Source organism: Myripristis murdjan, chromosome 11, assembly GCF_902150065.1.
Source record: "Myripristis murdjan chromosome 11, fMyrMur1.1, whole genome shotgun sequence".
NCBI classification, from domain to species: domain Eukaryota; kingdom Metazoa; phylum Chordata; class Actinopteri; order Holocentriformes; family Holocentridae; genus Myripristis; species Myripristis murdjan.
In genome coordinates this window covers 10,178,795-10,188,671 of record NC_043990.1, presented here as the reverse complement: position 1 = coordinate 10,188,671, position 9,877 = coordinate 10,178,795, and the positions used below count along the sequence as shown (strand labels likewise).

The 9,877-nt window shown below is 42.4% G+C and overlaps 2 protein-coding genes across 2 annotated transcripts; both read right to left on the bottom strand.

The window, feature by feature from the left end:
* Positions 1 to 13: 13 nt before the first annotated feature.
* On the bottom strand, positions 14 to 3,935 carry LOC115367235 (XK-related protein 8-like). Its single transcript, XM_030062902.1, has 3 exons — positions 3,607 to 3,935; positions 2,613 to 2,806; positions 14 to 1,908 (listed from the first exon to the last, which is right to left on the bottom strand). Exons 1-3 carry the CDS (start codon positions 3,900 to 3,902, stop codon positions 1,202 to 1,204), a joined length of 1,197 nt encoding a protein of 398 aa, XP_029918762.1. The 5' UTR covers positions 3,903 to 3,935; the 3' UTR covers positions 14 to 1,201.
* Positions 3,936 to 4,458: 523 nt separating this feature from the next.
* On the bottom strand, positions 4,459 to 9,134 carry xkr8.3 (XK related 8, tandem duplicate 3). Its single transcript, XM_030062901.1, has 3 exons — positions 8,484 to 9,134; positions 6,679 to 6,866; positions 4,459 to 6,535 (listed from the first exon to the last, which is right to left on the bottom strand). The coding sequence occupies exons 1-3, from the start codon at positions 8,807 to 8,809 to the stop codon at positions 5,781 to 5,783; spliced, it is 1,269 nt and encodes a 422-aa protein (XP_029918761.1). The 5' UTR covers positions 8,810 to 9,134; the 3' UTR covers positions 4,459 to 5,780.
* Positions 9,135 to 9,877: the final 743 nt, after the last annotated feature.

Here is a 9,877-nt window from a genome sequence, read left to right as displayed (position 1 = left end):
CATTTACTGATTGAGCTCAATATTTTGTTTATACGTTACTGTAAACATTAAATAAAAATACAGTTGTATCAAATTGTCTGATAACAAAAGTGCCGTCTTCAAAACAAAACCGAAATATCTGTTTCCCAGTCCCTCAGTCACTTTCTGAATGATGCCACTTCCGTTCAGAGGAGAACCTCAGGTCAGACGTCACCAGTGGAAACCACAGAGGAAATGCTTCGTCACACACAAGCTCTTATTTTTCATAGAAACAGCGATGACAGAGCAATTTTCTTAATGCACTTGGTAAAAAAAAAATACAATAAATAAAAAATCTGCGGTTACATGGTAGAAAAAAATCCACATGAAAATCAGTTTCATACAGTTTTGTAAACCACTACCCTAGAATTACAAATCTGTGCCCTCGGATGCACGAGTCCGTATCCTCAGGTTGAACTTGGAGATCAAAAAAGGCGATGATTCGTGCGCTGAAGTGCACCAAAAACATCACAAACATCAGCAGTAATCCTCAAATCTAGATAAACTGGATTTGCCTAGGTGATGCTGTTTTACCGTGTGACTTTGAATTAGAGTGCATGTAGCCATATGGTCCGTTCTCCCAGCAGAAACAGGTAATTTAAGTGCATGAATTGTGAATCCGAGAATACTGTTTACAAATCCAAGGGAAACGGCTTTCAGATCTGAGGGTGCGGTTTACAGATCAGAGATCAGGCTCGTAATTCAGGGACACAGCTGAGTTTTCATATCTGAGGGTATCTAATCAAAGGCACAGGTTATAGATGTGAGGGTGCAGACTGATAATTTTAAGGAGCCCTTTACAAATCTAAAAGCTTACAGAGCGGAGGGTACAGTTTCAAATCAAATACAGATTCGTAATTCAGGGGCACATTTCACAAATCCAAAGGTACAGGTTTGTATCCGTGGACAGCTACCGAACATGAAAGCATGGGTTTGAAAGTGAAGGGTATGGTTTATGAATCTGTGTGTATGTATTTGGTCATGGATTTATTAATTCTACCATGTGACCCGCTGGGTGGCTCTGGAGATTTCCCTTTTTGTCATCTGAAACTGTTTCAGTCATTAAGCACCACAGAGCCGGTCAGACCCTTGAAAGCCCACGCAGTCCCATGACGCTGCGTCTGTCCTCTCTGCACCACGTCTGTGTGACTGTCCAGCCTCAGGTCCTGTGGCTGTCAAGTGATCAGGAGTAGAAGTTCACAGCCAGCTTCCTCATTCTTTTGTTCTCTCTCGTTCGGGCTGGCTGTGGTGGGCCATTCATGCTGCGCACCATAACCATCTCTGCGTCCACTGTGTCTGGTACTAAAGCTGGCATCACACTCAACATGGCAACTTTTGGATGAAAGAATCTGTAATATAATACTCTGAGTGAGAGACCGAGGATGTATACTGCAACAATGGCAACACTAATATATATGGCATAGACAGGTGTTCCTTCAAAATAAGGTTCTTTTCTGTAGACCTGCCAGCACCACAGACCACACAGCAGCCCCACATCCAGCACAATGTAAAGGTGGTAGAACAAAGCCTTGTACCTTGTTCTCCCATCCACCACATTGAACCAGCTGAAATACCAAATGAGGCCTATGGTGGCCTTGAAGAGCCACTCCCCACCGGTGCTGTCCATGAAGCTGGTCTTTGACCGCCAGGCAAAGAAGAACAAGGCCAGCCAGGAACACAAGAAGTGAGTGAAGATGTAGCAGGGCAGGACGGAGGTGAACAGGGCGAGGGCGGTGAGGCGAGGGCCGATCAGCAGCAGGTTCCACAGGAAGTAGATCACTGACGAGACGATCGTCTGCTGGTGCCTGTCGCGCAGGAAGGCGCGCAGGGAGCGGTGGTACATGGTCACGCTGCAGGCGATGGCCGAGGCCGAACCGACCATCTTGAGCACTGAGGAGAGACAGAGGTCATCATAGCAGCAGGATTCCTGCTCAATAGCAAATGTAAAATTCCCTGATTTTTCCATGACTTTCATTGACTAAAATGTTGAATTCCATGACCTAAATACATCAGTTTTTTTCTTTTACTTTAACCACCCTTCAGATTCAGAGGTCTTATCAAAGCTCATAATGTGACATCATGGAAAATAAATATTAGGTTTGGTGGATTAGAAGCCCCTTGTGTTCTAAACTGAAACAGACAAAATCCCCGAGTAGGCTATCCCATGACTTGTTCCATGAATCTGTTAAAATCCCTAACTTTCCCCCTCTACAATAGGCTCCCAGAAATTCCAGGACTTTCCAGAGTCCATAATCTGTGGGAACCCTGTCATAGAGAAGTTATGACAACAATTCGACGATCGAGGCGTGCACATGGCTGCAGCTGTTTTTTGCTTTGCAAACCAATTAAAGCGAGTAGAGCCAGCAGGGAAGTCTAAAAATGTAGGGCCGGTGAGACCTTGCGGGCTGATGAGGCTAATGGGTTCCCTGGTATTTAAACCATCTGACTCATTAAATTACACTTTACTGCAAAAATGAGTGTGGAAAGCCTCTTCTTTTATACATGTAATTTTCCTCTGGCATCACTGTTTTTATTCACTACTAAACGTGTGTATCATGGGCAGAGATTCGCATTTCTGTCCTGTGGCTACATACTTGTCATGGGGTCGAGCGTGCCCCTCTGCAGGACGACAGTGAGGATGAGGACGAGTTGGGGCGCGCTCTCGGTAAACGTCTCTATGAGCCGCAGCATGCAGAGGTCATGGCTCAGGGACACGGTGGCTTCCTCGGCGGGGTCACAGCTGTTGCTGGTGAAGCTCTTTACAGCGACCTCCATTACAGAGGCGTACCTGTGAGGGCAAAGAGTCACGTCACTTTACTGCACCTCCACCTCAGCAACCAAGTGTACAGTAAGAGGCACTTGAGTTTCCTGATGGCCAAAATAAATTATAACCAATCATCCCAGTGAGGTCATTCATTCTTTAAAATAAATGAATTAATTAATCTATATCTATATATCTATTGATCTATCTGTTGATCTATGTATATTAGTTGTCTAATCCCAACATTGTTCTACAAAGCTTGCAGAAACCTGTCATGAAAGTTGCATCACTACTCAGAAATTGAAAAAAAGAGGAAGTTGTGAGCATGAAGGCTACAACTGACCAGAAAAATCTTTTTACTGCTATTTTTTTGTTGTTGTTGTTAACAAAAAAATCAGATTTTCTGACTGAGACAGGCCTGTCCTGACACCAACTAGTAAACTCATTGTTCCAAAAGCCAATTAGTTCACCTTGAAAAACTGACTTATGCACATCTCTAAATCTAATAAGATCAGGGGAAGGGGAAAAGGACTAATCATGTAATCACTATCAAATATTCCTTTAGCCCTTGAGTCGGGTGCATTTCTTGTAAATGGGAATATTTCCATGAACAGCTGTATGGGCGGGACAAATATGACGCAAGGAATGCTAGTCAGAGACAATGCCCTTTTCAAACAAAGTAAATAGTTCAAACTTTTAAGCTGGCTGTATTTACACCCACTCTTCCACACACTTATTATGAACACAGTGAAATAAATGGTTGACACAGCCTGTGGCCATTTCAACACACACACACACACATGATCAGTCAACAGAGCTTACACAACCTGAGGTAGACTCCCAGCTGGATCACATGCAGAAGCTTGAGTGACAGCGGGTTCAGGCAGCTCTCAACACTCGTGTGTGTCGCGTAGTCGTCATAACGATACCACAGCCAGCTGTAGACCTGGGCCAGGAGCGAGGAGCCCAGCAGGAACAGCAGCAGCAGACCCAGGCATACGTAAGCCTCCTCCTGATAGAAAGTCACAACTGCCCATGCATCCAACCCGATATCAGCCAGGAAGAACAGCAGACCTCCAAAGGTGAACAGGAAGTCAATCCAAGAGTAGTGTGTGCCGTCCATGGTGTCTAAATTCCAAACGCTTCTCTCTGTTGCTCGTCCAACTACATACTGTCTGCTGCAGGGCTACTTATATGTGTGTGAGTATGTATTGTGAGTGAAAACGAAAGCAAGCAAACAGCCAAGGTTCAGTGTTCAAACATGACCCCGCCTTTCAAATTAACCCTCCAGTGGAGTCACATGAACTTTTAAAGGTACATACATGAGTGTACACAGACATTTCCACTTGAAACCTGGCACTTCAGTGTAGCTGCAGAATATTTTAAGCTGTAAAGGAAAAGTTGTTTAAGGTCTTTATGCGTCAAACAGACTTTCTTTGCTGCAAATGTTTTTACTTTTATAATAGTACCAACCATCTATGTAATGGACATTCAACAACAACAAAAGGTAATGCAGGAGACATGTATGGCTCTTATCTCTTTAATAGTCTTACATAACAAATGAGGTATGAGACAGATCAATAGCTACTACTGACCCTGACTTTTGAGTTCAGTAAATATGGCAAATAATTGCTTCAGTAAGGCTTCTACTCTGTATGAAAATACTTTAAAATACATTGTTTTTTTGGAAAAAGAGGTCTTACACAAAAACATGAAGCCCTGATTTAAAACAGAATGCAAACCTGAACAAATACCAAGACACCAAAAAAGATTCCAGTTTTTTTCTAGAATAATACTAATTGACCCAGTCTAATACCATTTTACTCTACACACTTAGCAGTAAGAATTTATCACCAACTCTCAACTGATACCAAAGTAAATACTTCATTTTGGCATGTGTAACATCTAAACAACCCATAAAAACTACGGCAGTAATCAACAGTAACATTTTTCTTCTACTGTTTCATTTTTAACACAAGGAAAAAAGCCTCACCACGGTCCAGTCACTGTTAGAGAGGTTATTATGTGAAGAAATTGGAGTATCCTGTCACACTGATCTAACATAGTGGCATGGCACAGTAATAGGACACGGATAAAAAGGGATGGTCTATTGTACATTCATTCATATAAAACTTCCAGCAGTTACAGGTGTAACAGTGTCTAAAAACACATAACTACATTAAAAATTACAATAATGTCCTGTAGAAACCTCACTGACACAGACAGATTACAGCATCTGAAAATATTGCAATGGCACTCAGCGGCAGGAAACAGGAAAAGGAAGCCACCAATGAATTCAAAGGGGGGAAAAAAAACAATGGATACTGAACAGACCAGTGAAGGCAAAGAAGCCGCTCACCTGAAGAAACCATTCAGTTAAACATATTGTTGCTTGTTTTTGTGTATCCACGTTATATCCCTAAGCCTTAATTAGAGAGATGCAGTCTGTTAAGCAACCAAATAAAATATGCAGTTCCTATATAAACCCTTGTGTTTTTCCCCTACATTTACTGGTGCCTCCTTTTCCCTGCTTTTTTTTTATGTAGAAGCCCTTTAAGTTCAATTTGGATGGTCATGTTTTGAAGAAATTCTCCAGCCTCTTGAGCTTGTGAAACCCTGACTGAATAATGTATGAAATGCATTTTCATCATGCTTTTCACAGTTTTCTTAATCCCTGAAAAGCTGACATTTTGGAAATACAAGGTTTTTCCTCAACATCGACAAAATGCTGTAGGGCCATTAGTACAGTAAAACAGAAACATTTTACTGGATATACAAAAAAGTAGAGTATAAGTATAAAAATAATAAAATACCTTTTGTTTTGCAGAACATGCATCCCTGTACTATTTTTTGAATAAGCTTATCAAAACAACCACAGCTTCATTCAGAGTATTTTGCCTCTTATAAAAAGCAGCATAAAGGGAAGACAGCTTTGAGGTGGACAGCAGGCTGGGAAGTAACATTTGAACTGTAGTGCATGGTTGGCTTTGACCCAAACAAATCAGACAACGGTGGTGGCCTCCTCTCCGTTTGTCTTTTTGACAATTCTAACGACTTCCTGCTCAGAGTAGAAGCGAGTGGCATGGCGGGCCATCCTCTTGTTGAGGAGCTGCGTGGACACGGTGCTGTCCTGGACGGATAAGTCTTTGAAGAGCACTTTTCCGTCAGGCACTTCGTCAGCCGCTCCTGGGTCTCTCACCGGGGGCCTCCACAGCTTAGGGTGGAAGCAGCAGTAGTAGAGAGCTTTAAATGCCAGGCCCAGGAAGTAAGAGAGAGTCAGAGCAGTGAGCAGGGCGGAGGCGTACGGTTGCGTGAGGACCGGGTCCCTGTAGCACCACCAAGTGGCCAACAGAATCCCTCCATCTGTAATCATGAAGGAGTGATAGATGATGCTCCTGCCTCGGGTCCGCCCCTCTGCCACGTTAAACCAGCTGAAATACCAAATAAGGCCTACGGTAGCCCGGTAGAGCCACTCCCCGCCTGCACTGTCCATGAAGTCCGTCTCCTGCCGCCAAGCCCAGAACACCAGAATGGGCCACAGTATCAAGAAGTGGCCGGCGATATACCGGGGCAGAACCGAGGCGAAGAGGGCGATGGCGGCCACACGTGGGGCGATCAGCAACAGGTTCCACAGGAAGTAGACCAAGGAGGAACCCCAGCCCTGCTTGGCCTTGTCCGGGAGGAAGGAGCGCAGAGAGCGGTGGTAGTCCACCACCATCCAGGCTATGGAAGTGGTCGATGCAGCCACACTCACACCTACAAATCAGAAGTTGTGACGTCAGTGAAGCAAAAAGAGGAAGCTTATGCTGATTGTAGCCATAGCAGAAGTCAAATAATAGTTTGTTCCTCTTTGATTCACAAATTACAAGACTGATCCCTATTTGAGGTCAGTAACTCACATTGTACGGTCCTGGCCTTGTTGGTGTGCAGCATGATGTAGGTCATGAGGGTGAGCTGCGGCGCGCTCTCGCAGAAGGTCTCAATGAGCCGCAGCATGCTGAGGTCATGTGTCAGGTAGATGGCGTACTCTGACCCCTGTTCTTTTCGCCACCAGACCCGGAAGCCTTGCCATATAGCAGAAATGTGCCTAGTGAGGACAGAAATTACTGTTAAATGGCACAATTCTCCTGAAATAATGTGACTGCAAGGCTCACATACCAACTCTGAGCAGCTGTGCAAGTCGCTTTGTCTGACATCAACTAACTCTTCAGCTTCTATTCACTCAATTACATGTGCATTTCGTGCATTAATGTATTTTCTGTGACACTGGATTTACTCGTTGGTGCACCTCAAAATTACCTTTATGGTTTCTGCACCAGTCCAATGCTATTAGATGCTTGAACTGCTCTGTATGAATGTCCACTTTCACATGAACAGGCACACTGACAAATAGCCTGTGGCGAATGTACAGATTATGATTGAGTTAAGACTTGACTCTGGTCCTGACTGGGCTTGTTTGTTTGCACCTCAGAGGCTGGGTCTTCAATTTTGTGTAACCTGTTGCTGAAATATTTCCCTTATCTTGAGAAACCACCATCGACTGGTTAGCTGAGCACATCTATCTGTCTAAATGTCTCTCTGTATATCTGTCTAAGAGAGTGAAGGATTTATGCCTCTATGGTTAACTATTTCCTCTCCTTTAGTGCTGTAAAACCACAAGGATTTAAATCAGTACCATTTAGACTCATGTGACAAAAACATGGAATCAGCATGTAATTTATCAGATGATGAAATGATGAAAACCATACTATACTCAACCATCAAATTACAGAGGCCTACTTATTAAAAAAAAACAAAAAAACAAGTCACTTTAGTCTAAACTTTAGTTGCATGCTAACTTTGCTATCACTTGAAATAATATGATCACCTGTGATTAAAATATTTTTAAATATTAAGCCATGATCATCACAGGAAATTTCATCTCAGTATAAAAGTAAAAAAACTAAAAGATGCACTAGGCTGAGGGTTGATTTAACAGTGACTTTCATGCCAGAATATATTGATACTGTTTCAATTAAATTGAAACTGCTGTCTATCTATCTATAAATCTACCTGTCTGTCTTTTGGTTAGGTTATTTTCCACTGCTGTTTAACTGTTATTACTTCTGTTTAACTGTTCATACTTCTGTTGAAATTGTTCATATTCCTATCTTTTTATAATCCTTGCTCATAGTGTCTATATTGCTTACTGCTATTTATCATGTGTATACTGTATATTTCTTCTAAATTTGCACATTGACCTACCTCTATGCACATTTTATACACCCATGCACACGGTTTTTTCTGTTTTTTTTTTTTTTGTTGCACATTGCTTTTTGCACACTGGGTTGTACTTAGGTTATTCTGTTGTACTCAAATCTTATTCTGTTATACTTAGATCTTATTCTTTATTTCTATTTTTTTATTTACTTAATTTGTAATCTGTGGATACTGCTGAAGAAAATGTGAATTTCCTGCGGGATGAATAAAGTATCTACCTACCTACCTACCTACTTCTGTCAATCTATCTATTGAACTATCAATCGATCTATCTACCTATCTCTATCTATTTATCCTTATAAATGATCCATAGTCATCCTGAGTCCTGAGTTATTAGACTGGTATAGCGAAAACTGAGACTGTTACATGATAAGCACTTCTTGACAACAACAACAATCAGAGAGGTGCCCTGATGACAACATGAGCACAGTAAGCTCAGGCCCACCTGCAGAAGAAGCCGAGCTGCAGCACATGCAACAGGCAGGAGACGTGCTCCCGGCCGCCGAACAGGACGGGGCCGGCCGGGCTCTGGGCGCTGAAGCCCTCCAGCTCCCGGTCGTACTTGAACCAGAACCAGCTGAACATCTGGACCACGACGGAGGACAGCACCATGAGGCCGACCAGAACCCCGAACCAGAAGAAGTCCCCGCGGCAGTAAAACTCGGTGGCCACCCACACGTCCGAGCCCCAGTCCAGCAGGAATGTACACACTCCGACCACGGAGAAAACAAAGTCCAGCCAGGAGTACTTGGAGAAACTCGGGCACTCCATGGCCGCCTGACGGGCTCCGCTAGCTGGACGCTGAGCTGTGGCTGTTAGCTAGCATGGAGCTAACCGGCTACACGGACCGTTATCTCCGCCCGAGCGGCTTCAGCCTCTTCAACCCATTGAAAACAACACTCACCTCGGTTTCCACGGGCAAGCGACAACATTAACCCACTGCATACGGGGGGATTTGACAAGAAATAACTCCAGTAAACTCTTTAAATTAACTCCCAAAACGAAGAAGAGCAGCAGCAGAAGAAAAGGATGCAGCGACCACAAAGTTACTAGTTAGCCGTTCCCACCACAACTCAAAACTGCACGCGGCACGTCGCAAAACCCGGAACGGAACCAACCGGCTGTTAGAAAAATAAATAAATAAATAAAACAAAAAATTTTTTAAATCATAGTATAGTAAAAGTATATTTCACTTCATGTCTTTAGAGATTCTGTAAACATTCTTCAGTGTAAAAATAAAATAAAAATAAAAAATAAAATACAATGACCAACATATAACAAAATATAGGGAAAAGAAAGAAAGAAAAAACAAAACTTCAGCGTCTGATAACTATGTCTAGGTTATTAAATGATTTTTGCCTGTGCTTAATATTTTTTTTTTTTTTTTTTTTTTTTTTAGAAAAAAGCTAAATCAATATTATGGATATAAGACAAAATTTCCGATGGTTAACATGAGATATATACCAGTCTTTGTTAGTATGAAATCTTTGTCTATTTTTTCAGATATTATTCTGTAATTAAAACAAAAGAGAAGTGCTATGAAAACAGTCCACGGTGAGGATAACAGGCTCAAAAGTTCTTCTATGTGTTTGCTTTGGGGATCACAAACCAGGTGCATACCGCCACCTACTGGTCGGAGTGTGTAGCTTCATGGCATGATTCAAGAATACATACCCTGACTAATCTTTCTTTAGAAAAAAAAAACAAAAAAAAAAACAAAAACAGAAAAGAAAATGACAGCCTGTTTCCTAATCTTGCATGTATTATGTAACCTATCAACCCCCTTCTAATATCCTGAAGTCCTGTCCTGTGGTGCTTGATATTGATTTTAAATGCACA

Bases quoted from the DNA above. Each gene is read 5' to 3' on its own strand.
- LOC115367235 (XM_030062902.1), bottom strand. From the start codon at position 3,902: ATGGACGGCACACACTACTCTTGGATTGACTTCCTGTTCACCTTTGGA. The intron at 2,807-3,606 runs GTTGTGTAAGCT...TTGCCCTCACAG, and splicing joins CAGCTGGGAGTCTACCTCAG to GTACGCCTCTGTAATGGAGG. The intron at 1,909-2,612 runs GTATGTAGCCAC...GTCTCTCCTCAG, and splicing joins CACGCTCGACCCCATGACAA to TGCTCAAGATGGTCGGTTCG.
- xkr8.3 (XM_030062901.1), bottom strand. From the start codon at position 8,809: ATGGAGTGCCCGAGTTTCTCCAAGTACTCCTGGCTGGACTTTGTTTTC. The intron at 6,867-8,483 runs GTGGGCCTGAGC...TGTCCTCACTAG, and splicing joins CAGCTCGGCTTCTTCTGCAG to GCACATTTCTGCTATATGGC. The intron at 6,536-6,678 runs GTGAGTTACTGA...TCTGATTTGTAG, and splicing joins CAAGGCCAGGACCGTACAAT to GTGTGAGTGTGGCTGCATCG.